Below are 26,943 nucleotides of genomic sequence, written 5' to 3'. Positions count from 1 at the left end.
ATCAATTCACATTTGGATTTTAACAGAGACCTGCTGGGTAGGGATGGGATCAACTTTCAACTGCACACCCAAGGACAGCCTCAAGATTGCTGTTTCTCATGCTATCTGGGTTATCGCAGCCTGCTACGCTTCTGTGATGCACATCAGCACTTTTCTGGTGGCACCAGGGACAGTAAAATAGGTTCTCCAGCCACTTTCCTCCAACCTCTCATTGCCACAAGCCAGCCCCTGAGTTTCAGGATGAAAGAGCAATCCAGGACACAATGTGTGATCACACAGCATAAGTCTGAGTAGTCATGCCAAAAACACTTGGGCCTCTACAGTTAGTTCCATCCCTACCATCATGCACAAAGCAGAATCCTGCTTCTCCTTCCCTAGCAAATCCCTTTTCCCTCAAGTAAAACATCTGTGACCTAGAGAACTCCCTTGCATTCTCACAATAAACCAAAGCCTTCCTCCTTGCTCCTGAAGCAAACCTTCTTTCTGCCTCCTCTCAATAACCAAGGCTGGTCAGCTGGTCCTTCTCTCTCTCATCACCCCACCTAAGACTTCTGCTTCCTCTAGCACACTTTGCACATGGATGTTTTAACTAAACTGACTACCTTGCAGTCTAGCCACTCTGACACACCACTTCACATTCATTAATACGAGCAGGACAACTTGGAATCGGCATCACAGTATGCTAATTCTGCAACAGCTTGTAATAAAGCTGTAGAAGGGGAGCTACCAAACCTACATCAGGAAATTAACAGACAGTTGCCTACTATCACAGCTCTGTCTTTGCATTGTGCCCTGCACAGAGAGCAGAGCAAGAACTTTCTGTATCTAAAGATCCTCTTGGAAACTACACTGCATGTTGGAAAGTGTACAAAGCTGGCTCTTTTTTGTGTACCTAGCTGTCACCTAGGTATCTCCTGAACATGCTGATGTGAGGCGCTACAGGGGATGTCACTACTTCAAACACCCTTGTTATGACAGGTGACACTCAACCTTCTTATGATCCTGCTTATCAGATACTAGTTATTCAATCGGTATTGAGTCTCTCTTTAACAAGTGCTCCAATTACAGAATGAGAGTTACTTGTGTTAGTTATTTGTGTCAGCTCTCTCTTAACTTACATTCTCTGCTACAGATGATCCTTTGAACAGCAGGTAATTTTTGACATGTGACCCACATTGCTATGAAAGGCTGGTTTTCGTCAGTATCTGTGTTTGATACATCCTTTGAAGAGGGCTCAGTGAAGGACCCAAAGAGTTGTCAAGGGGAAGGCTTCTATGGGTGAGGAGACTGAGACTGCAGCAGCAATAGGTGAGGTTGGATGCAGCTGCTATGGAACTGCAACTTGGACAAAGGATCAGTTTCCCTGCTGGTGTTACATTCATTTAGCAGCTAAACTCCCCTCCACACTCGCAGCTTCCCATCACTGACCACCAGCTAGCTTTACTCCTCATTCCATTAGTCAGTAAAAAGGATGCATGCTTGTATCAAGTTACCTTGTCATTGTGATGAACAGGCTTTCACCAGGGCATAACAGAAAGACTGGAGAAGTTGTTGAAAGAAAATGCAGTTTAATGTAAGATTACACAAGGTCAAAATACAACCAGAACAATCATGCTCAATAGCATGCACACTGACCTATAAGTCACAGCACTTTTAAAACCATGACACCCCATTATCAAATCCATCCCATGTAAGAAAAATGTACTAGTTACTCCCCTCCTATGGAACTTTACAGAGCACTGAAACTGCAGTCTCTATAAAGTGCAAAATTTCTGCATTGCAGAAGATACCCCTTACTATGGAAGCCGAACAGGCAGATGGAACTATCTTCACCACCACCACCTTGCTATTCTGTTAATAGCTTCATCCGAATACCCATGAGATACTGCTGTTACAACAGTCCCCAGCCAGAAGGAATGCACACCATATTGGTTTGGAGGAAGTCCAGCAAGTCCAAGAGCACGCCGGAAGACAGTCAGGAATTCCCTCTTTGTCACAGCCATACTATCTGAGTGCACAAAGAGCGGGCCCTCTCCTTGTGGCCGTGCTGCCACATAGATACGGAGAGCTTCAACAGGACATATCCACATCTCTTTAGATAATCTCAGTTGAATCAAAAACCTCTCCTGGCCCATATGTGATGTATGCAAACAAAGGCTTGCAACCCCTTCAGTCAGCTGGAGGTCACTGAAGTACAGGAGCTCTGGCTGTGCTCTGTTTTGGTGTGTTACCACCATCTCTTGTATACGGAGCGCTCCAAAAAAAGCTACAGTAAACATGGCACGAAACAACATGCACTCATAAGGAGAGCTACACACAGATTCCAGAGTCCCCAGGAGAGACCTTAACACTTCAACAGTTACAGGAGAGTATTTATCATTTGAACAGTCAGTCCTATGTTTCAACCTTGATATCATGTGACAGATAAAAGGATCTTGAAGAGGATCAGGATGATCTGCCATTCTGGAAATGAAGGACAGTCCTTCCACATACATTATAATTTTTGTGGGAGGCAGATCCTGAGACTCCATGACAACTAAGAACTCTTTCACTTGATCCACTGGAATTGGCCAGACTGCAAACAGAGCCTTATTTTCTCTAAAGGCAAGGAAATTCTTCAGGCCCTCATAGTAGACCTGCCAGAGGTGGCTATCTTTTGAGTCCTCCAGTAGCAGTAGAGCCTCCAGGGGCCAAGGGCCCAAGGGATGTTTCTCAGACACCTGGCTGAGTTCATCTGCTGAAAAAAAAAAAATCCACATTAGCAATAGCAAACAAGACACCCTCACAGACAGAAATTTCCTCCCTTTCAACCCTTCAGTGTTTGCTTGAACTTCTCTGAAAAAAACTGTCCCATGCATTCTTATGACTCTCCTCTACACAGTTTCTAACTGCTAGAGCACAGAAGGATTAAAATCTCAAAAAGTGTAACACCCCAGTGAATCTTTTCTTAAAGCAGCACCTCAAGCCTGGTGACAGACCCAGCACACTGCTACAAGGTTTCTGCAACCCCAGACCTCCATCAACAGGGGTTGGGAGCAACAGGGGGAGCAACCAGGGGTTGGGAGCAACAAAGCCACCACACACTAGTAATAGATTCATCAGTGCACACAGGTCCAAGAAGTCCTCCAGCACTGGAGTCAAGACCACATGGAAGAAGCCACCAAGCCTCTGCCCACCTCCCTTCACCACACAGCGGGATGAATTCCCATGGCCACACTCACCAGCTCCTTCCCCAGTAGCAGCTTCCACCCCACGGAGATCCCGCGATCCGGCGCGGCCGCCCAGACCACGCGGCAGCCACCCCATACCAGGCTCCTGCCGCAGGAGCGCCAGCAGCTCCCAGAAGGGTGAAGGTGCAGCGGGCAGCTCAAATCTATCGCTCTGCATCGCCAGCAAAATGGCACCCAGACACTGAAAAACACGACACGGCAACACGACAGCACCCCTTCCGTGCTGCCCTTTTATAGCCTGGCCGTCACGTCTAACCAATCGGAGCGTCCTTCGCCCACCCCCTCCCCTCTCTTACCCAATCGCGGAGAGAGCCACGTGGCTGTACGCCCCGCCCTGCCCGCGAGGCTGAGGGACGGAGCGGGGCGCGGAGGGGCGTTTGCGGGCCTGGGCGGGAAGTGCCTGGAGGGTGGGGTATCAGTGCCTGGAGCTAAGCGGGCCGTTATCCCTTAATTGTGCTGCTAAGGAGGGGCTAAGGAAGGAGCTGGTGGTGATAGAGGATATGCCCGCGGGTGCATCTCTGTACTGTGACTTAACCGACCTGGCCCTGCTGACGTTCTTTCTCCTCTGCCTCAGACCTGTGCCATTTTGTTACTAAAATGAGACAACCTGCAGCAGGCAGAAGTACAAACGTGGCATGGGGCAGGGTGAGGGCAAGAAGTAAGGGTCAATTCTTGGAAGCTGCCGGGGATGGCGGTTACCAGGCTCCCTGCACAGCTTTGTTCCAAGGGTCCTGGTGAGCAGGGGCGGCTGGTGCGGCCACGAACCCTCGGGGTACCGGACTCCCCTCTCACTGGAACAAGTGGGGTCTGTGAAGGCACCCCTAAGGAGATGGCGGTACACCAAACGAAAAGGTTGGTTTGTCGGCTGTGGAGCTGGCTTGCTTTGTTGTGTTTTAGGATACATCAGGGATAGCTGCTGTGGTCTCTATCCTAGCTGGAACCGGGATGCGTGGAAGGGTGGTTATCTCCTTAAACTGCACGAACTATTTAGGTGCGTTATCTGTAATTAACAGCAAAGGATGGCTGATGAGTAATTCAGAACAGAGTCGGTGGCCTGGAGCTCTATAGGAAGCTCTCCGGAACCCACAACTTGGACAGCCCAGGAGAACAGCAGGTGGGTAACACAAATGCTCCTCCCCCCTTTTAACCTTATCAGTAAAAGCATTCACACTCCAAGCTTTGGCACTGGAAGTAGCGCCCGTACTTTTCACGCCTCTCGGTTCGCAGCGGCCCGGCCCCTCGCGCTCTTCCCGCGGCGCTGCCCCTCGCTAACGGCCGCTTCACACCCACCGCCGCCCCGCGCCCGGGACCGCCGCGGGCGGGCAGCCCACGGCAGCGCTCAGGACCGCGGGGCTGCTCCCAGTACACAATGGGCTGAGGGCCTTGAGAGCGGCTCCGCGGGTATAAATGGGTCCGTGCGGGGAGCCTGGCAGAGTCTTTGTGTCGTTGAGTGAGGGGTGAGTGTGGTGCTTGTCCTCCTGCCATGTCCTGCAGCGCCTGCGCTCCCGATGAACCCGCCACTGCGCCCTTCTGGGAGATGATAAAGCTGCTAGCCCAGGAGCCGGGCATGGAGTGGCTGGAGCTGGGCCTTGCTGGGCAAGCAGCCACCCCCTCGCGTCACAGCCGAGGAGCAGTGAGTAGGACTGTGGTGGAGGAACAGCAGCCTGGTGGCTCCCAACAGTGTGAGGAGCATGGCGTGGCGGTGGCTGGTAAGTGTGGATTGTGCTCTGTGGTGGGGCTGCTAGCATGTGTGGTGGTGACTTGGTGCCTGTCCCTACTGTGGCCAGGGTCTGGCCTCTGGCTCTGGGTGGCTCTTCCTTGGTTTTGCTTGAGCTGTTGTGTGAGGCTGGAGCTTTGGGAGGGAAGCTTTGAGGGAGTTCCCCTTTCTGGGCTGGGAATTATCCTGCCTTCTGGTGGCACTGTGCTATGTGCCCTTTGCAGTCATAATCTATGTAAGCCATACTAGAAAGGCTTGGCTTTAAACTTGCTTTTTTCCTTGTCTTCTCTGTTACTACTCCACAAACTTGTAAATTCCCAGAGCGTTACCAGATCTAGTACCTGAAATGGGCCTGGTGTATTGCTTTTTCTTTCTCATTTGAAAAATCTCAGCTCTTTAACAGCTCTGGGTGTAGCTGTGTATGAGTTATCTTTAGTGAGATCATCTTTTAGTGAGCATCATCTAGGGGTACACTGCACTGAGGAGCACTATCTTTATTGCTCTGAGTGGCATGCCTGCGCCTGTTGTCAGCATGTGCTAATGTGGATCTTCTCTTGTAGGAAGAGAGCTTAACTGTCGTCGGAAACACGTTTTGGGACCTTGTCCTCTGAAGACTTTGTCAATATTGGAATGCTCAGGGGATAGTAGGCTTTGGCAAGCCTACCTCGAAGGACTGAAGAAATTCCTTGTCTTTAGGAAAAACACGGGAATGCCTGCAGCCTGGCCAATTCCAGAGGAGCAAGTTAGAGGGTTTTTGGCTGTGGAATCTCTTTATTCATCCTCAAAGACACTGATATATGTGGCGGCACTGTCTTATTTATCAAAATTGACTGGTAACTCTGATCCTTTGGCAGATCCTATAACCCGTTGCATGGTTATAGGGTTGAAACGTCAAGCGGGCATTCTGAGGGATAAATACTCACCTATAACAATTGAGATGTTGCGATCTCTCTTAGGAGCTCTGGAGTCTGTATGCGTAACTCATTATGAATGCTTACTGTTTCGTGCTTTATTTACTGTAGCGTTTTTTGGGGCACTTAGAGTTGACGAGATGGTGGCAAAACACCATGATGTACTGCAGCCCGAGCTGCTGTACCTGAGTGACCTCCAGCTGATGGAGAGGAGGGTGGTGTTTTATCTGCATAACTCTTCTGTGGGTCAGGAGAGACACGTCATCAGCCTAGGGCTGTCTGGAGAGCCATGGGTGTGCCCTGTTCTGGCCCTCCGAAACTACATGACTGTTCGGTCACAGCTGGAGGGGCCGCTCTTCATGCACTCGGATGATGCAACTGTAACGAAGAGGGAGTTCCTGACTGTTCTCCGATGGGCCCTGAGGCTGCTGGGGCTGTGCCCGGAGCAGTATGGTGTGCATTCCTTCTGGCTGGGGACTGCTGTCACTGCTGCACGCTTTGGGTATCCTGGGGAAGACATCACTCGCCTGGCAAGATGGCCCTGTATGATGCCAGAGAGATCATACAGGATCTCTGAAAACAGAAGCTAATGGGTTACCTTATTTCTGTAGAGTTGGCTTTTAACTGTATAGTCTCTATTCTTTGGCAGTAATTTAGTATTATTAAGACCTGTAATGAATTTTATACCTCACAGTGGGTTGATCTCTGAAGTTCACTCACATTTGCTGCTTGGGCTGTTTGTAGCATTGAGGGTGGGGGAGCATCAAACCTGCTGTGCATGGGCCTTGTCTGTCTGTCTGTCTTGACAGAGCAAGTCTGCGGACAGTTTTATCTTGTATAGTATGAGTTAATAAATCTTTCCTTTTTAAAAATGGTCTCTGCCTACTAGTAATATTGTTGCTCTTTAACCAGAACAAATTGTAGTCTTGGCTTTGAGAGCAATCCATGACAAGCAGACTGCAAAATTTTGAAGGAAAACTCCTGAGACTTTTAACATAATAATTGTAAACAGGAGGTAGTTAAATCATAGTATCTTTTGGCATAGCTGTACAGTTTTTAACACTAATATGTCACTAAGGTCAGAAGATAAATACAAGTTACATAATTAGCCTAATAACAGGCACCAAAAAATGAGCTTTTTAAAATATGGATATTTGTAAGATGGTCACAGTGATATCTTGTACTGTTTAAATGGGGGACAGTAGCTTTTCAGCAAACTCTTCCTCTGAAAATATTTCATTTAATCTTCTAGACCCAATTCCCTCTGAGCATAATTAGCCTAATCAGTATTTTAAATAACAAAAATAGCACATGGTTCACTCAACAGTTAATTATTTCCTTAAGATGTGATACTTGCTGTCCTTAATTCAACCTGCTCTTTTTTTTTTTTTTTGCCTGAATTTGAAGTTACTTTTTAAAGTTGAGGAGTCTTCAACCATAATCATAAAGTACAATGGCTCAAGTACTTCTAATTTTGTAATTATAGCATTTGTAGTACTTTGATAGCATGTGGTGGAATATATTTTTCGCCATATGGCTGGACTGGGAGGGAGCTGGTGAATTAGATGGTACTCTGGCCAAGAGCTGTGGAGAGCAAGCCTTTTAATCACCCTTATTACTATCACTGCTCCAAACCTAGGCCATGATTATTGCTAAAAAGCCTAGTTTTGTATCTTACTCTGCCATATTTTAAAGTAGAGTAAGGTAGACTCAGATGGGACATAAGGAAAAAAATTTCTACACTGAGGGTGGTGGAACACTGGCACAGGTTGCCCAGAGAGGTGGTGGATGCCCCATCCCTGGAAACATTCAAGGCCAGGTTGGATGGGGCTCTGAGCAACCTGATCTGGTTGGAGATGTCCCTGCTCCTTGCAGGGGGGTTGGACTAGATGACCTTTGAAGGTCCCTTCCAACCCAAACTATTCTGTGATTCTATATCTTACCCCTCCCTCTTTTCTAGCAAAACTATGGGTTACAGAAATGTGGGAGCTAGCTGAAATTTAATGCTGGCTTGATTTCCATGTGAATAATGAGCCACAATTTCTGAGACTTTTGATGAGTAGAAACACTGTGTATGTAGGGCAGAACCAATCTGTTGTTCTTTACTATGAGAGTGGCATTGTGTTTGCTGTGGGAGTTAACTACAGTGCAGCAAGGCTTCTGTGGTTATGACCATATCTGAGATCTTTGTTTTGACTGCAGTTCTGTTAAAAGCTGTCTTTTTCATCGTGTGACTTTGTTCACTAGAAATGCTTGTTTGAATAGTAGCTTATGTGCATAAAATCTGAGTGTAGTATGTGCTCAGGAACTTATCCTGAGGTGCCCACCAGCTGCTGCTGCTGCTTAGGCTGAGGGGACACTTGGAACATACCTGGATAAGGAACTGCTTTGTGCTCCGTGGAAGCTTTGATGTTTTTTTTTTTCTTCTGTCCCCTGTGTGTGTGATGTGTCTGCTCACTGGCTTGTGCTGGACCCAGGCATGCCAGCTTCTAGTGCTGTCTGTTGCCTTGCTGTGACAGGTCTATGTGTTGGCTACATGGGGCATGATTTTGGTAGCGGAGGGAGGCCTCTGTAGGAGGAGGTAAGGGGCTGCCCAGTTCATATTTTTGTTTCACAGTACCCAAATATTTTAATTGGCAAAACATTATTTTTTCCAAAGCTGAGTCTGTTTTACCTGTGACCTGTGATCTCCCTGCCTTTAGCCCTCTATACAAGTAGATCAAAGTGGCTGCACCAGTGTTACACGCCTGACAGGTATCAAAATGAACACAGTATAAACCCAGCTTAGTGGATGTGCCTGACCATTTAATTCCCTGCTAAGACTCTCCCGTTTAATTGATTTCAGCAATAAATTGTGCTTCCCAAACTAGGAGACAGGAAAGCCTTACAAATACATTAGATTGTAAATGGATCTTCTAGTAAGACAGGAATGGCTGTATTAATGCTAGCACCATTAATACATGTGCTGTTTTTAAAGCTTAAAGGTAAGTCTGCCTTCTGGGGAGCTTAGTATTTGGCAAATAAATGCCGTGATGATTGCTCTACAGTACTGGGAAAATGGATGTCTGTCTTATCTGTAACTTCTATGTCTGTGTGATACATGAAGCAGAAGACAAAATTACCTGTTCTTATTTCTACCTATTTTACCTTATTTCTGTTGCTGTAGCCAGAGATTTTGGTCTTGTACCCCTCTAAGTGGACATAAAATCCAGGAAGTAGCTGGAGAGATGATGAAGAATCAACTTCACTGAGTTCTGATCCCAGCATTGAGAAGAAGAGAAATTTGTTTTTAAGGAACAGTCATCACGGAGGTAATTAGCTTGTTAAAAAGCCTTGTTTTGATAGGCTGGCATATTTTCAGATAATGGGGTTATAAATGCAGTACTTGATCTATAATTACTTGTTGGAGCTATAGGTCTCCTTTTACATGACAAATAAAACTGAAACAGTTGGTAAGTAAATGAGACCTGATTTCTCCTGAATGTTAGGAATTTCACATCTCATCAGCTCAGAATGTTTGTCTCTATAGCAAATTAATATTTGCAAGATTTTTTCCGTTTAGCTGTTTTAAAGATCCTGAATAGAAGCAGAAGGGAATGTAAGAAAGGTATTTAATTTAAGAAGCAAAATGGGGAATTATTTCAACTCACAATTTTTTCTTACATTTTTAATTAGTGATTTCACACATTTTTATCATGTTAAGGGTGAAAGGCTAAGCATTTCTCCAGAAAGAGCTAAATGACTCTTGTACTACTGATCACTATCTGCTGTGGGAATTCACTGTATTATATGGAGGTACTGGGGAATCATTCATGTGGAAGCCTGAACTCTTGTAATTTCTACAATTTATAATCATTGAACTTAAGTAATTAGACTATTTTCAAGAATAAAGGGAAAGTGAGTAGTTGTATTTTTTATTTAAAAACCCCAAAACTTTCTTTGTACACTTGGTTGGTATGCATTCAATTCTATTCTGATTGTGACACTTATGTCAAATACATATTCCATAGGATGACAGAAATAATGCTAACCATTAGTTACTACAGCACTAATTAATCAAGTATCAAGCGTATGTTCTTATACAGCTAAAATTTGAATTGTTGAAATTGTAACTCAGAGTTCATTCATGTTCCTGAAATGGATGAAATTTGCAAGAAATTGCTTTTTTTTTTTTCCAACTAAATAAGATATTTGTCAGGTTTTATACTGGGGTCTGTGAGTACTTCTTGCTCTTGCTTGTAGAATGAAAGCATCCCCTGCTAGTCTAACTGCAGCATTCAGTGACCTTTGATAGTGAAGACCTATGTCCAGAAAGCTAAGGATAAATAGACATATACCTTTAAATCTCTTAGGGTTTTCTTTTCGGTGTTTGTATAGGGAACTATTTGTGCTGTAAAAAGTACCGAGGAAACTTTTGGAGACAATCTGCAAGTGCAAGCAATGCAATCTGCAAAATGCATCTCCCATATTTTTGTTGCTTGTCTGTAACTGGCTCCTGGATGGGAAGGAGCTAGCAAAAGACAACCTTAAAGGTTGAGGGGTTCCATTGATTTGTTACCTGAAACACCCCCAAAGTGCCTTTTGGGTACCTAGAAGTCTTTGTCGCCATGGCCTTTTCCTTCTGCTTGCTTTAACATATGTATTTCCATCAGTTGCAATGTTTACTCGTACACTGAAGAGACTTGATCATTCCATGCTGTTGCGAGGAGCACACCAACATTCTGCGGCAGCTCTAATAGCAGCACTCTGGGCACATCATGCTGGCACTCTGTTTACCCTGCTCTGGCTTTCTGTTGAAGATGTTTTGTTTCATATTCTTAAGTCATACCTCCTCAGGAGGTTTGTAATTGCTAATGTTGCAAACATGGAAGCTGTATAGGTATTAAAAGTACATTTATTTTAAGGTATCTAAAGGAAAAGCAATGTTTTTCAATCAAGATAAGTGAAGAACGTGTAGTGATGCTGTGATGTAAGTTTGGATAGAAGCATTAGTGTAGTGCTGAATCCACCAATTGCTGCTGGCTCATTGAATCATCTTTTCTAATGGCATGTGGCCATCTCATTCTCTGAGGCTGGCTGTGTCTTCACTGCAACATGTTGCTTAACCATACCAGTGCCTTATTTGCTACTTATATTGCCTTGAAGTACCAATTTCATGTACCACAAATCCCGTACTTTTTTCCCTTACATGTAGCTTCCCACCAAGAACAAATCAATTATCCATCAGAGTCCAGACCTGACGATACCTCAGTCGTTAATACTGTTGGATTAGGAGCAGCTCTCTGCAATGGCAATGTAATATGCTGCTGTTGCTAGAGCCTAGGAGTAAAGCCAATATGGAATTTGTTGCTAAAGTTGTTCCAAGTTCTAGCAGTGTTCTTATAGTAGCTCTTTTATACTAGTTTGAAGAACTGGCTTTTGCACTTTTAGATACATTTCCCAAAGGCTTTAACCACAGGATGATTGTAGGATAGTCTGTTTTCTCATAACTCTGCTACTGTTACAAGCTGTGCACTAATTCCTCTTGCCTTTTCCCCAACATCTTGGCTCTGTTTCAGAATAAAACACCCTTCATGCCCTTCCTTAAGCTAAAGGCAGCTGAGCAGTTGGCAAAGATACTTCACAGCCCCCTGCCAATTGTTGGCAAGGAAGCAGCAAATGCCTTCCAAAGAACATAAACCAACCAGGTATAATATGTGGTTATAGCAGCATTTTAATGTTGGAGCACACATTTTTTGGCCTTAGCTGCTTTTATACCTCATATCATCTTCTATAGAACTTGAAAAATAGCAGTTAAGCCTGTAAGATTCAGATCAGTGTTGCAGGCTAACACTTCTAGATGACAAATCTTTTGTCTTTATGGGCAAAATGAGGTTTTTTTTTTTTCAGCCCAGTTAACAAAAAAAAAAAAAAAGGATATTGCTTGGTGATGGCTTTCTGTATTAACACTTGAACTTTTTTTCCCTTGGAAGTACTAAGCCTTCATTTCAATGCATTTGTTGTGAGTTGAAAAGAAGGAAGCATTGGACAGCTGCTTGGAATTTCACAGATGAAAACCAACAGTATGAATACAGCCTCCCTTATCTGCAGCCACTGTGCTCAGAGATGCTTAAGAGATACTGTCTTCAGCTGAGATCTAAATGGCTGTTGTGCCAGAATGAGCGCGTAGTTGCAGAGTTTTAGTGGAACTGCAGATTTGCTACCATATTTTGGTCAAGAGGAATTTTTTTTTCACTCAGCCCATAGCATGATGTAGTTGTGGTCATGCTCGGATATTCTAAAAAATGTCAATACCCACATATCCTAAGATGTTTCAGTAGTTTAAACCATGATTTATCATGAGTTCCTTTTCTCTCAAAGAGATAAGTAGCTGCTGCTTGCCTTATCTTACAGGAAGGATTGTTCAGGCATAAATGCATTGTGATAATTTAGAGTTGTGTCCTCCCTATATAGTTGCTCTGATATTTTTAAAGTGGGTAGCTCTGCAATTTTTGTGAGTCTGAAAATTAGTTTATTTGATTTAGAAAAAACTTGTGCTTGGTTTGCCAAAGTGGGTGTTTTGCACTCTGAGTAAAGCAATATTTTTGGTTTTTTTCCTCTAAATTGTGGGAAGATGACAAAATCCCTGGGTAGACTGATGTGTGTGATTAGATGGAGCAGAAACAATTTGCTAATGCCAAATTTTGCAACATAAATGTTTGTTTAGTGTCTTTTCCCAAGAGATTTGTATTACAATATAAGTAAAATTATGTACAACACTCTTCCAGTAGCATGTATGAATACTGTTTTAGCAGTCATCATGCAATTGGAGTTCTGTGAATTTCTTGAAAACACACTTAAAGTTCAGGTTGATACATTATGATCTGCATATTCTTTTTCTTGTTTTCATCACCTTTTGGCATCCTGCCTTTTCAGCCAGCTGCATGACGTTAGCGCACAGGATTAGTCTTAGCTTTTTGCAGGGAACTCTTAAACTCTGAGGAGCTCAGATAATGACACAGAAGTTTAGATGTACCATATTCTGTGTTGCAAGGTGAATGTGAGCTTATCGGGAAAGCAGATGTTTTGAGGGGATACTAGACCCTCTATGCAGATACCCGTGGGAGTGTTTTAAAGGGATGTTCCCTGTGTTTGAATTTTGGAGAGAGTGAAGCGTAACTTTTAGTTAGTATCTAAACTGATACACTTCATTCTTGCTTCTTCAGATATCGGTTTCATATCTTTTTTTCTTTTTTTTTTTTTGTGATGTGCACGCAAGCTGAAGGAATTGCTTTTCTGGGGAATCTAGAGTTGTCTTCAGCTTGCACTGGTAGCTGATGGGCTTCCCTCTGCTTCTGAAAGCTGAGTTAGTGTGCTGTCTTCCATGACCCAAGAGTGATTATGCAAAGGAAGATGCTTGAATCTGTCTACAACCTGGTAACAGGGTAGAAATATCTCTCCAATTATTTGTTTTGGACCATCAAACTGCCTGTCAGAGCAAACCTGTGATCTGGATCACTGTCTAGCTCCAGAGTTTGTCTTTGTGTAGGGCATGGATCCTGTGATCAGCCACTCAAAGGCATGATACAAAGCTGGAAATGATCCCAATGAGAAAGAGCTATATACAAAATAGCTTTCTGATAGCTAAAATTATAAAGTAGCTTTGCTTTTAACCCTGCTAGATACGGAATGCTTCTCAAGAATGGATGAAATACCAGTGAGATTGCAAGCATCCTGGTGAAAAAGGATGAACATACTGTATTTCAAATCACATTAACTAATACAAGGTTTCTAGGGGCAAAAGGTTTCTCTACTTCAGGTGCTGGGAGATCGTCAGCAGAGCTGCTTGTGTAAGTGGACTCAAATAAAATTTATATTCAGAAAAAACTCACAACTATAACATGTAAATTAGGATTTCCCATCCTTGGAAAATGTAGCTAATATTCCACATTATCTCATGACCTGACATTGTGAAGACTTACTAATGTATTTCCTGTCTTCCATGTGTAGAACAGGGTGGAAGAAAATATGAATGAGAATGCTGGTTTCAGGTGGTAGGGGATTTTAGAGATAAGGAAGGAGGAGGCAGTAGATGGGTGAGAAAAAATGAGGTGGAGAGAAACACGCTGCATCTAAATGATTCTCCTTCTCTGGAGCAGGCACAGTGAGCCTATTCTACTGGCAAGAAGGGCTGTTGCTACCCGTGCTGTTAAGACTTCGGTTAGTCTAAGGAGAGAAGACTGACTCTGAAGAGTTAGTGTACTGCTTGACCCCATCACAAGATAATATTCTGTAGCAAATGCTGCGAAGAATATGAACGCAACAGCTTCTGGGGAGAAAAATTGGCAGGAAGGCAAGTAGAAGCAGACTGTGAGACACTTCTTACAAACTGTGCTTAGAAACCAATCTGTTCTTCTTTATTGTTCTCTGATGAAGGGATGAATTATAAATGGTACAGACAGCCTTGTGGCCTGTGATAATACAGTATCTGTAGCTTTTCCAGTTTGACACTTAAAAACTCTTAATGATTTTTGTGCAAAAAAGGGTAAGAATCCATTCAAAATAAACTCTGAAAATGTACATGTCAAAACCTCAGCCTCAGGAGCAAATCGTTATCTTAGGAGAGGAATGATTTGTTTAACTGAAGGAGCAAAAGTTTAGGTAAATGTTTTTAAACTTCTTTCCTGCCTTGCTTATAGTTTGGCTGAGATAAATATCTAAAGTTGGAAGTTTTTAATACAAAAGAGATCCCTCCAATGTCATCTCTGCTTCAGTCTCTCCTTCAGGTGCATGCAAAGTCAAACTTACCTTATGTTGCAGTACACTGAATTCAGATTTTTTTCATGTTGTCTTGATGAGAACCATGAAAAGTTACATGTGTCATGTGAGAGTGGTACAAGCTCAGTGCACCAGTGAATGGTGCACTCTTGTCCCGCTGAATGTAAGCAGGAGCACAACATTCTGCTCCATTAATAGCCCATACATGGTCTCACAAAGTCAAACGTCTGAAGAAAACATGTGGAAGCAGGGTTGGATATTGTGCCATGGGGCCTTAATGGCTCTCTGCATCAACAGCGGTGGCCTGTGCCCTAAATATGGTTTTGTATCGTACAGTTGTTGACAATGACACGTATTTGCTCACCCTGAAACCTCCCATGACCATTCTCAAGTATGGAACGCCGACCCGAGACCAGATTTAGCTATTAAGTGATTTTGTTCCTTCTGCTTATCTTTTTTTCTTTAGAAGAACTTCTTGTCTCAGCTTGTCTTGTGTCAAATATAAGGCAAATAATCAGTGAAATTAATCGAAGCAGGTTAAAATGTGATGTGATTTTTTTTGTTTGATAAACAAGAATTGCCGTTAGTGTCTGCGTGGATCAGTAGGCCTCGCAGGGCCATCTGCTGGCAAAAGCACTCTAACAAGAGAACTTCGAATTTCGCTGGGAACAGTCTAGTTTCGGGAGAGGTTAATGGCTCGATTCTAAGTTCCAAACACTCGTGACTTTTCTTAAATTATCTTTGTAAGTTGCTTTGTACTTTATAGTAAGTCTTGACTTTGTAGCAGAACTTATTACTGTAAAAACAGAGAACTGCTTAACTATAAATTTAAGCTCCATTCAAATGTGAAATGGGATGTTTGATCTGGGAATAGTATTGCCATGATTTAAAACTATATTCTGAGGAAGCATGGGCTTGCAGATTAATTTCTCAGATCCATGAATAACAATTAATGTTAATACTCATTCTTCACACAAAATTAGGGGCATTTTGATTAAAATTACAGATCAGATTTTTTTTGTGAACAAAAGTAAAGAAGACAAAGTCTGGCATACTATGATTGTTAAATTTCTTGTATCTCTAGTATTGGGAAGGCTTTTGGATATATTTTAGTTTTATTTTTACAAGCACTGTGTGATCAATGCAGCATCTCAAGCATAACAAGCGTGTTCTTGTATATGTGTGTTTATGTTTGCTTGTCTGTATGTCCAAAACGTGGCAACTACTGGGTATATCTGATGACTGGAAATATGATATCAAAACCTCTCAGTTATGATCTATCCCTTCGCAAGTTTATAATTAATTACATATGGAATAGATGTGTATATAAGACTAAATTCAGTTAAGAACACATGTAGGCATGCTTCTTGTTTTTTGTCTTTTGAGAGCCTGCAATTTCCTTCGAGATGACATTACAAGAAAGGTGCAGGACTCTTTTAATATAAGTGATCTTATGCAAATTAAAGTGTATATCAGTCTGCACTACTTGACATATACATATTGCTGGTGTAACAGGTCACAAGATTGTCTCAAGCCTGTGGCAAAGCAAGCTTAGTCTTGGTTCCAGTAGTGTTTGTAGCAGCACGCTTAAAGCAGTACTCCTGGTCACTCTTGTAATTACAGTAAGAGAAGTGAAGCAGTAGCTACTTGCTGACATAATGGCAAATGTACTGTAGGCTAAACGTATCCCCTGAGAATGCACTGATCTGCCTGTATCCAAAAAATCTTTCATCCCTCATCTCTGATTTCTAACAGTATATACCTTCTTCTGACAGAAAAGCAGGTTATTACATATGGCCTGTGGGCTGCTCTGACCTTTTTGACTTCTAAACTGTTTTCCACTTTTTTTCTCCTTTGACAGTTCAGCAAATGAAGTGACGGAGATGGATGTCATTACAGGTGCTTTGACTGAAATTATTTATTACTTACCTATTAAACCTGTCCATAAACATTGATTTATAGACCCCACAAAAGCACAAATATTAGCCAGTGAGGGCCAGGAGTGCTACTGCACAGAAATTACGTGTATGGAGGGATCAGTTTCCTTCTATCCAAGAGACTACATAAGAGTTAAGCAACAGTATTTTATCTTTTATGTGGGTCAGAACTATTCTGGGCTAATTCTTCCTGCTGGTGGTTCATTCTATCTGTCCACCTTACTATTTTAGTGATTGTTTTCTGTTACCTGTTCTAAAAGGATGGCAAAATGGACTGCAGTATATAATGAAGGATGGATTGGACTATCAGAAGGAGGAAGTAATCTCTTCTTTGTGAGAAACCTGTAAGAAAATGCCTGCAGTACTAGGAAACTAACTTAGCAACGTAAGAAATATAGACAGAGCTAATGATGACCTGGCCCTTGGAGTAGAGTCCAAGTGTAGTATTGTTTCATATTCACGCTTCTCTCCTGTCAGTCTTTCGGCTATATGTGAAAGATGTCCAGTAATTCTTTGCAAAGTCTTGTTAAGTTCACCTGGGAAAAATTGTACTGTATTGAGAAATGGCATTTTATCTGCAGAGTCCAGTTTTGCTCCTGATTTACTGTCCTGAGTACTGAGAGTTTTCTACACCAGTGCAAGCTCTCATCTGCACAGTGATGTTTGGCTTTTGTAAATGTTGCCTGTGTTGTCCAGCCATGATGTAGCTGCATCACTTCCATGTGGCGTCGCTTTGGTAGGTGAAAATGTTGTTTTGTCAGCATGGGAGTAGGCTGTGTTTTTTGCTGTGTGACACATTGGATGTGTAAGGTACAGTATGACTACAGCAATTAAAGTACTGAGGTAGACCTTTTTTTTTTTTTGTGAGGGTCCACAAGTTCCACAGAACCAGTTCTGAGCAAGATGTTGCTGAACATAGGGGCAACAAAACGTGGCCCACCAAAGAAATGTAAAAGGGTTCTTCACAAATTGGACAAAATCTTACATTTGTAGTAAAAAATGCAATGGAATACAGTTTTCCTACTGATATCCCATCTGTTTGTCTTCTCCCTCAGCAGTAGCTTCAGAGCAGGTAGCTCTCAGGTTACGGAGAGAGGGAGGGTTTGCCAGACCGAGCCCCAGCCGGTGGCAGGGACAAAGACCATCGATCGCTCTAGGGCTCTCACAGCTGCTGAAGAAGGACTGAGCTGCTTCTAGTAGCTCATCAGTGCCTCAGCATCTTTATGTTGCTGTGCAACTTGATTTTTTTTTTTGTTAGCTTTGGATGGTGATAAACACTTTCGTGCCCTTGAGTGAACAGTTTTATTTAAGGTCCAGAAATGAAGAGAAATAGCCTGTCCTCCTTTTCCGTCTCTCTCTGGTTGCTGCTTACAGCAGTGATGCTTCAAGGTGAGAATATGGCTTGATAGTTAAATGTTGCTTTGAGGTTTATTTCACTCAGATAGGAGCTGGTGTCCTGATGTTGAGCTCCAGAAGCATTTAATCTGTTTCATTTTACTTTGTCTTGCTGATGAATAGACAAAATGAATGATTATATACAGCCGGAACTTAAATGCTCTTTGTGAAGCTTTGATTTGTTAGGATTTCTTTTTAATCTTTGAACTCTTATTAGTTCAGGAAGTCACTGTGAGTCACCAGAGAGCAATGTACTCCAAAGTACTTGCTTCCTACATAGTGCCAGCTGGCATTTGCACAAGTCTTGTGAGTGTTACTGTCCTCGCCATTTGCTTACAGAAATGTGTGAATCTAGCTAAAGGTGATACAGAGACTGCCTACAGAAACTGTGATGCACAAAGCAATGTGGAACAGCAACAGTGTCATTTAAAACCTGAAGTTTCAGTGAATTAGCCTTAGTGACTAAGTCTAGGTAGCAAGAAGCATCTGCGAATGCATGGTTTGGAAAAGGTGTTAGTGGAAGGATGTGTTCAGACATCATGCAATTACCAATTTGTGAAGAAAAGCAGCTCAGACTTTTTCCAAGTGGTAGTTAAAAAAAAAAAGAGTAAATTCTGAGAGTAGCGTGAATCTATTGGTGCTGTGTTCATGGACATATCACAAGCCATTAGCCTGGGAGCAGGTTTGCTTCAGACTTTGCTTCTAATTTTAGCTTGGCAGATGTGTGACTGTAAGTCAGTAATATCTATACCTATGAAAGATGTCAGTAAAATAAAGGTAATGATATTTACCTTCAAAAAAGGCAGGAATCTCTGATGCAGAGTTTTTTTCTCAGTGGTTGTGAAAAGCTAGAGTTAGCTATTCATTTACTACAGGTGAATGCTGTCCTTATTTGAATATCTTCACCAAGTATACTTCTGTTCATGCACTAAATTATATTCTACAGTATATGAATGATAAATATAGTTAGAGCAAATACCACTTGAAGCTGTAGAAAGAGGGTATCTTGTGATACTGCTCAGTGCTTAATCTGATGTACTGAACATCTATGTTATCTAGCTGTAGAATCAGCCAAAGGAAAATATGCTCACATGCTCTTTAATGAACTGTTTGAAGACTACTCAAATGCTCTAAGACCAGTGGAAGACACAGACAAAGTACTGAATGTCACCCTTCAGATCACATTGTCCCAGATTAAAGACATGGTGAGTACAGTTCTGTTTATCTAAAGACGTGCAGAAATGTACTAGCTGTAAACCTTCTGCTTGGAGTAGGAAAAGCAACTTGCATTTCGTCATGACAGCTTCAGTAATGCGTCCTCATGGGGTCATGTTCTCCAGCTCTTCGCAAATTCTTATCTGATTGCAACACTACGCTTTCCATTACGAGTCTGCAAACTTACAGCTGCTGAACTGTTAAGGCTTCTTTCGTAGTTAGGTGTTGGTATTGCATCCTCCAGGCAACTTTTGCAGAGTTCTAATTAGAAAGAACAAATGCTTTTTTGAAGATGCAATTAATTTTTCTATAAACTTCCTATTTTAGCCCTCAGTAACTTTTTTATAAATTTGGTTCAGCCAGATATACTTTTAAGGCAAAAGAAAATGTGTCTGGAAGGAGAACAGAAAATCGCTTTTGTGACTTCTGAATTACAACTTCAAGGCCTCGCCAAGCTTTCAGTGAATTCATTAAAATGAATCTGTTAGATGTTTGGTATTCTGAAGCTTGCAAAATGAAATTGTTAAGATACTGGGAGCCTTAGACAACTATGATTAAAGCTAGGGAGGGTACAGGGCGAAGACAGTTTGGACAAGAGATGGTACAAATAAATAAGCTCCCTGTACAGCATATGGGACATATGTACCTGTCAGAGAAGTGCTCTCGTGGCCTGTCAACATTCTGGCCTGTTTTGGGCACTACTTTAAAGCTATACAACAAACACTGTCTGCATCTAAGCTGTGCTTTTGTCACCTTCAGCTAGAAATATTTCTACGTTTTTATGCAGGATGAAAGGAACCAAATTTTGTCAGCCTACTTATGGATTCGACAAAGCTGGTATGATGCATACCTCAAATGGGACAAAGATAAATATGATGGGTTGGATTCTATCAGGATTCCAAGCAATTTGGTTTGGAGACCAGATATTGTCCTATATAACAAGTGAGTGTGGCTGGAGAAAATAAACTTGAATATTTGCCTGAGGGAGGGAGGGAGGTTGAAGGAGGAATTGACCCACAGAGTCTGAACTTTAATCACTTCACCTTACCTTAGCAAGGGGTTTGTTTGTTGTCTTAATATCATCTAAATATTTTGCAATAAAGCCATCCACAGAATTTGGCAATTGGTTATGCTACAAAGCAAAGCTATTCTGAATTTCTCTGCACTTGGAACTGAATACCTTGGCAGTCTTAAGTGCTTTCTGCCGAGGCTGCTGAAGAACTGTGGAAGATTGTGTGTGCACAAAAAGGTGGTACAGAAGGCTGCACTCCTTATCTGCTCTCCCAGGCCAATAGTGGGAGATTATTTTAATCTCTGAATGGATTCTTATCCTACTGTGTCCTGTATCAAGTTTGAAGAAGCTATAGCCACAAATACAACATAATTTAGCAGCACTGATGTTTGGCATTAGTGAGCACTGGTACTTGTATAATAATAGTAAGTTCCTAAGAAAATTCAGTATAACTAAATAGTATGATTTCAGAAGCATGCTTTTAATGGTGTGAAGTGAGGGTCTTCCCTGCCCCCACACCCTTCCCTGGCCCACACATTAAGCTGTTGCCTGTTGATCTTGACTGTCGCTCTTCTGTCTTCTAGGGCTGATGATGACTTTTCAGAACCAGTGAATACTAATGTTGTGTTGAGATATGATGGAAAAATCACTTGGGATGCACCTGCTATCACAAAGAGCTCATGTGTAGTGGATGTATCTTATTTTCCTTTTGACAGCCAGCAATGCAACCTTACATTTGGGTCCTGGACCTATAATGGTAATCAGGTAGACATCATCAATTCTCTTGACAGTGGTGACCTCTCTGACTTTGTAGAAGATGTGGAATGGGAGATTCATGGTATGCCAGCAGTTAAGAATGTGATCACTTACGGCTGCTGCTCTGAACCTTATCCAGATGTGACCTTCACACTGATTTTGAAAAGGAAGTCTTCATTCTACATATTTAACCTGTTGCTGCCTTGCATTTTGATCTCTTTCCTGGCCCCACTGGGATTCTATCTCCCTGCAGACTCTGGGGAAAAAGTATCTCTGGGTGTTACAGTTCTTCTTGCCCTGACTGTGTTTCAGCTGATGGTTGCAGAGATCATGCCTCCCTCTGAAAACGTACCTTTGATAGGTGAGCTTTACACGCTTTGTCTTTAAATGTGGCTTAGTAATAGCAGGGGTTTATGTCAGGGAGACCGTGTGCAATCTGTAGCTTCCGGGAAGATAGAGGTGTTGCATTTTTAAAACATAGCAAAATACTTAAAATGTGTGTAGAATTTATACAGGTATGCTGAAGCTCTTCAAAGTTATGTTTATTATAAATTATATATTGGCTAGCTATTTTGTATTTATTAAGTATATAAACATTTAGAATTATTTCATCAAGTATTGTAATAAAGCTAGTAATGGAAAACAATTTTAGAACCAGGGTACAAAGTGTAAGCAAAAGCTGTACACACAAGGTCAGACTGTTTCAAGACATATTTCTGCCAGATCCAAATGGCTGGGTGGCCTGGCTGGGACACTCAGGGTTAACTGAATATCCAGCAATTGCTACATTGAATTGTAATGCCTGGCAATCCATTATACCGAATTTTAATCTGTGTCTGAGAGTTCAGAAGAGCTGCTGCGTAGTGAGAAGGGTGGTGGTCAGCACTGTCCTGCCAGCCTTCTGCCAGGACGACCTCCAGAAATCAGGAGGCTGCCTGGCTGCCCTGGTGGGATTTCTTGAGGACTAGGAACACAGTTGCCTCCATACTGGCTTCCAGCTTCATTAAGATGAGTAGATCTCATTATTTTTATTCTCGTTATTACTGTTTATATGAAAAACTGCATGGCTTAACTGAGACAAAATGCTGGTCAATGAATAGGAAAGTTGAATGCCTTTCCCACAGCAGCAGCAACTATTCCTGCATAGAATATGGGATTGCCATACTGCAGCACCTTCCCTACCCTGCTGCACTGTCTAAATTAAGGAGCCAGTACCTAACCTCAGTCTCCTCTCTGTATTCCCTCACACTCCCTCACCATCCTTTCCAACCCCTTTGAAAACTGAGATCACATCACGCTTATCTGGCGCATCCCGTGCCATCGATGCCAGCCCTTGCTTTTCCTCCAAAGGCTGCGCAGCACCTGCGAGCTGTGCCTTCGCATAGGCACAAGCGGGTCAGTGTACTTCAGTTGTGAAAAGTTGTGGCTGAGGGGCACTGCTTGCATTCGCTGTACTCGCCATCATGAGCTTTGTCCCTGTTTGGACTAGCTAAGCTAAAGTCTGAAGAAACTCTCACCCTTCAGCCCTGTGCCTGGCATCTTAGCTGTCAGTATGCTGGTTGTGGCCACCAGCAAGGTCTGGGCATTCACTGATCTGTGTGAATGCCAAAGCATCCATCTGCTGGTGTGGGGTGCATCAATAGCTCTAACAAAGTGTTACCACCACTTTTGTTAATACACCAGGAAGTGGGATTTCTAATGTGCCACATGAAGCCGTAGACACTGGGATTTTACAGGCACCAGGAAAAGAGCAAGGCTCCTTATAAACCTTTTAAAGCTGTTTTTTGGAATGGATGTGTTTTGAGAAAGCAGAGGTTTTGGCTTGCAAATATTTACCATGCTAATACAACAGTCCCTTGCTCAGCTGATAAAGGCATGCCAGTCATAAGTAGGAGGTTTTACTTTAATGGCTTTAATCTTTGTCATTAAACAGTAAATTAAATGGGATCTAAGTACAGAGAATCAGGGTGATTAAAAAATTGGTTTCACTTGCATTTATGTTTAGTACTATGTTGTCACATTGCTATTTCTGCATTGAATTTTCTTATTGGGGTAGCATCTTCAACATGATCTTATTTTGTGTTCCAGGAAAGTATTACATAGCAACTATGACCATGATCACAGCTTCCACTGCATTGACGATCATTATAATGAATCTCCATCACTGTGGCTCAGAAGCAAAGCCTGTTCCACAATGGGCCAGGGTGGTTATTTTGGACTACATGTCAAAAATCTTTTTTGTTTATGATGTGGGTGAAAATTGCACAAGTCCAAAAAGGGAGAAGGAAGAAGAACATAAGTTAGAGGGGGGTGATGGGTGTCAGAGGAGGCACAAAGAGGTAAGGAGTCACATTTCCAATAGGAATGATGACTGTGATCTCAAGGAGAAGCTGAATGGAAGTTTGAATAAAAGCTACGGAGTTCACGGTGAAAGTGTTAGGGAGACTGTTAATTGCTGTTCCTGTTACAAAATACTGATTAAAAATATTGAATATATTGCTAACTGTGTTCGAGACCATAAAGCAAACCGGGCCAAAGGAATTGAGTGGAAAAAAGTTGCAAAAGTGATGGACAGGTTTTTCATGTGGATTTTCTTTATCATGGTGTTTTTTATGAGTGTGCTGATCATTGGGAAAGCAGATTAACTGAAGATGAACACATTCCTTTTGTAAACCTGAATATATTGGGTTAGCTTGTTTTGGTGGAGCTCTGGGATGGGGGTGCTTTTGAGATCTTTGTCTTGCATTCTGTAAAAATAAACAGATTTATTGTCTAGGCTGTGACAGCGTGTTGAGACCTTGCTCATCTGAGGGCTCTGTGACTGTCCTTGCCTTTTAGTACAGGAGTGCGGCCCTGATGAGGTTGCTCGGTAAGCGCTCTGTGCTCCATCTTGGTGGTTGGTGGCCGTGACTTCAGGCTGAAGGGGGTGGAGCATTGCAGCGATGGAGCAGATAGCCTAGCAGGGAGCTCTGTATTCACAGGGTTGCACCTCTGCACCTTGTAACTTGACCAGCCCTTTTTCTCCTCCAGAAAAAGACAAAAAGCATATTTGTGACATGGTGGCAGTTCCTGGAAATCATCCCTTCATAGCATTGCCTTTTTTCCTTTTAGCTTGTCTTCCTAACCTACCTTTTTGTTATGGCTCTTTCTATTGCTGTTCCTATCATGTCATAGGCTCTATATCTGAATATAACGGTTACCTTGATCTTCCTCTTCATAATTTCCTGTTGCTGAATATTACCCTATTGTCACCACAGCTCCAGTAAGCCAGATTCCCAGGACTTCTTGCTCACCAAGTTGGAGGGCCTCTCTTCCATTCTCTTTCTCTTGAGCCTAATAATAGGGAGGACTTCTCTTATTCCTAGATGTCTCATTCCCCTCGGCATTTGTGTAAGCTAGGCCTTTAAATGCTGTTTGAGACTGCTAATAGGAGGCTGTGTCTTATATCTCTGCTCATTTTATTGACCTTCACCAGTGTTCACCCTATGTGTCCCTTGCCCACTCTTACATCCTCTTCAATACTTAAATTTTAAACTGTTCACAGGAATGCCGAGGTGGCTCTGTGCATTACTTAGCACGAAAGTATGATCTTACAGGCTCATTAAAGTAGTGCCATAATCAACACTCCTTGCTCAACACCTTAGTACTTATATGTATGTGAATGTGTTTGACACTAACACCACCAAAACCCCCTCTTCTGTGTGTTAATTTCTGTTAACCCCCTCAGACCAGTAGAGCTCTGGACGGTGTCTCATATAGTAAAGTGAGAAGCTAGTACCCCAGGCATGCTCATGGCAAATAAATTCCTTTTACAAAGCACCCTGAACTTTGAAACCATGTTATTCTAGATGCAGTAGGAGAAGCAGAATGACACTGTAATGGATCCCAGTCAAAAGTTCATGTGATAAAACTCATTTTCATAATTGTTGCTGTTAATAGGAGAGTACCTATGAAGCTGTAACTTAAGAGTGAGGAGTCAAAATGGTGAAGTGACGCAGTTGTAATGACCAAAATTATTGGAAGAAAGGCAATTGTAATTATTATTAGTATTGTTATTATGTAAATGCTACATTGAATTGCTAATGGCAGGTTTTCTTTTTTGTGGAATAATTAATGCTGTAAGCTTATCTGGATTCTCATACATAATGCAAGCCTTAAAGTTCAAGTTCTAACGTAAAGCTAAACTGGGTGGCTAGCCAAGAATAAACTCAGTATGTGGAAAAAGTCTCAGGTGTGTTCCCTGCATATTATCAGTTCCCAGTCAACCGGGGTAACTTTGAATAGCTCCTTTAGAAGCCAAGCTGTTCACTTTTCACTGTGCAGAAAAATGGTTGCACCCATTTTGCATTTGGCACTTACACTGCCTGTTTGAGGAAACCGATTTGTTCTTTGTTGTGGAAAATAATATTGTCCCAAAAGCCTAGGGAGCAAAGTATTCAGAGATAAGGGTAAAATATTCAGAACATAAGTCCTCAGCATGGAAAACAGATGAGCAAGGGTTTGTTCAAGGCTTATGAGTGGCATATAGAAAGGAGAGAGTTATCATTCACTGTCTCTTCTGATATAGGAACCGGGTATATCAAATGTACGCAGTGTGTGACAGTGGAGGAGTCTGTATGATGTGTGAGTAGGCTGAGGAACTCTTTGCAATAGGATTTGTGAATGCTGAAAGATTATATGGCTTTAAAGAGTTACCAAAAAACATGAAAGAAAAATCTATCAGCATAGTACTCAATACAGTCACAAGGTGTTGAAAGGTGGAGCAGTATTTCAGGGATTCATGACTGTATGTTCTTCTGCGGTCTTCATCCCATTGGTAGCATCCATTGGAGACAGCTTCCAGGTTTAGACAGACCTTTAGTCTGACTCAATATCTTTCTTAGAAATTCAGAGTGTGCCCATGTCATTCAAAGCAAATTGCAGCCTGTGTGCATAGAGTTGTGGGCTTCCAATGTGTAAGGGAAAGTTTGCAGCTGTAGGTGGATCATGAGCCTTTTTATCATGCTGGTGCTCCTCAGTATGCTGCATACTTGGATGATGCTGAAATCATACTTTGCACTTCCCTAGGGTGTTTTATGTGAAGATGTGATAGTACTAAAGAATTCTCTTCCTTACAATAATATGATTTGAAAATGATTCCTAGCTATTTGAATTTATTAACTACTATGTTTGATTTTTTATTATCTTTTATCCTTTTCTTTGGATCACCGGGCATTCTCGAGTGTTTATCTTCCTTTACTTACAGATGGTGAATCTTTACCTTACTCTTGTAACAAACACTTTTCTGGTTTTAGTTCGTAAGAGCCAGATTCAATAAAGAATGTGAGCAGCAGATGATGGAAGCTGGTAGAGGTTGGTACCTGAATTGTTATTGTGAAGCCTCATGCTAGGACCCTCAGATTCACATTCGTGGACAAGATTGGTTTTCCAGGGTAAAAACACAATGTGATGCTTCTGGTGACAAGGCTGACCCCAGGTCCATGCTACTGCAGCCACCCAAGGGCTAGCTGGTTTAAAGCTATAATTCAAAGCTGTAGTTTAAGTGGCCCCCCAAGGTCTTATGCTCAGTTTGTATATTTCTGTATTTAGCTATTTCACTAAGAAAAAAACTGCTCTAAATCAACCACTGTGTTAGCATTCAGAACTGTATGTGACAACTCTAGTGCTGAGTGGAGACAGGAATGTTTTATCTAATTCTGTCTGTCCTAGTCTCTTCCTCTTTCATTTGTATGTCTCATGCTGAGATCCAGTAATCTTTGAGGAAGATTAAATCCAGAGATGATGAATGACTATGATGACTATGATTATAGTAATAGAAAAATAACTATTTATGCATTTGTCTGAGTAACTCTGCAGGCTTAACATGAAGGCACTTGGGTGACTTTATATTTACTGAGGACGACAGCGATGCTGTAAAAATACTGAGATCTGTGTGCTGCAGAGACCTTTGAGGAATGAGCTGACAGATTTTTTTGTTGTACCATCTCCTGGCAGAGAAATCACCTCTCCCTTC

The 26,943-nt window shown here is 42.2% G+C and overlaps 2 protein-coding genes across 3 annotated transcripts; one reads left to right on the top strand and one right to left on the bottom strand.

Annotated features, from left to right (window-relative positions):
• Positions 1-1,829: 1,829 nt before the first annotated feature.
• On the bottom strand, positions 1,830-3,387 carry LOC147601003 (uncharacterized). The gene is made up of 2 exons (XM_086747678.1): positions 3,222-3,387; positions 1,830-2,737 (listed from the first exon to the last, which is right to left on the bottom strand). Exons 1-2 carry the CDS (start codon positions 3,385-3,387, stop codon positions 1,830-1,832), a joined length of 1,074 nt encoding a protein of 357 aa, XP_086603804.1.
• A 1,365-nt stretch (positions 3,388-4,752) lies between these two features.
• CHRNA9 (cholinergic receptor nicotinic alpha 9 subunit) lies at positions 4,753-23,575 on the top strand. 2 transcript variants are annotated; one of them, XM_086747236.1, is made up of 5 exons: positions 4,753-4,939; positions 19,007-19,152; positions 19,950-20,104; positions 20,759-21,291; positions 23,019-23,575. In XM_086747236.1, the coding sequence occupies exons 1-5, from the start codon at positions 4,768-4,770 to the stop codon at positions 23,573-23,575; spliced, it is 1,563 nt and encodes a 520-aa protein (XP_086603362.1). In that variant the 5' UTR covers positions 4,753-4,767. The 2 variants fall into 2 exon arrangements, with proteins under 2 accessions (XP_086603362.1, XP_010121815.1); XM_010123513.2 differs by lacking the exon at positions 4,753-4,939 and adding an exon at positions 17,872-17,941.
• Positions 23,576-26,943: the final 3,368 nt, after the last annotated feature.

Source organism: Chlamydotis macqueenii, chromosome 4 (genome assembly GCF_036417535.1).
Source record: "Chlamydotis macqueenii isolate bChlMac1 chromosome 4, bChlMac1.mat, whole genome shotgun sequence".
NCBI lineage: Eukaryota > Metazoa > Chordata > Aves > Otidiformes > Otididae > Chlamydotis > Chlamydotis macqueenii.
The sequence above is the reverse complement of the archived record's forward strand: the minus strand, read 5'-3'. Positions and strand labels throughout refer to the sequence as shown.

What these genes read in the sequence shown, in the direction of transcription:
- LOC147601003 (XM_086747678.1), bottom strand. Translation starts at nt 3,387, where the DNA reads ATGCAGAGCGATAGATTTGAGCTGCCCGCTGCACCTTCACCCTTCTGG. An exon ending in TGCTACTGGGGAAGGAGCTG is followed by an intron (nt 2,738 to 3,221) that starts GTGAGTGTGGCC and finishes TTTTTTTTTCAG; the next exon opens with CAGATGAACTCAGCCAGGTG.
- CHRNA9 (XM_086747236.1), top strand. Translation starts at nt 4,768, where the DNA reads ATGATAAAGCTGCTAGCCCAGGAGCCGGGCATGGAGTGGCTGGAGCTG. An exon ending in TGTCCCAGATTAAAGACATG is followed by an intron (nt 19,153 to 19,949) that starts GTGAGTACAGTT and finishes GTTTTTATGCAG; the next exon opens with GATGAAAGGAACCAAATTTT. An exon ending in TGAAAACGTACCTTTGATAG is followed by an intron (nt 21,292 to 23,018) that starts GTGAGCTTTACA and finishes TTTGTGTTCCAG; the next exon opens with GAAAGTATTACATAGCAACT.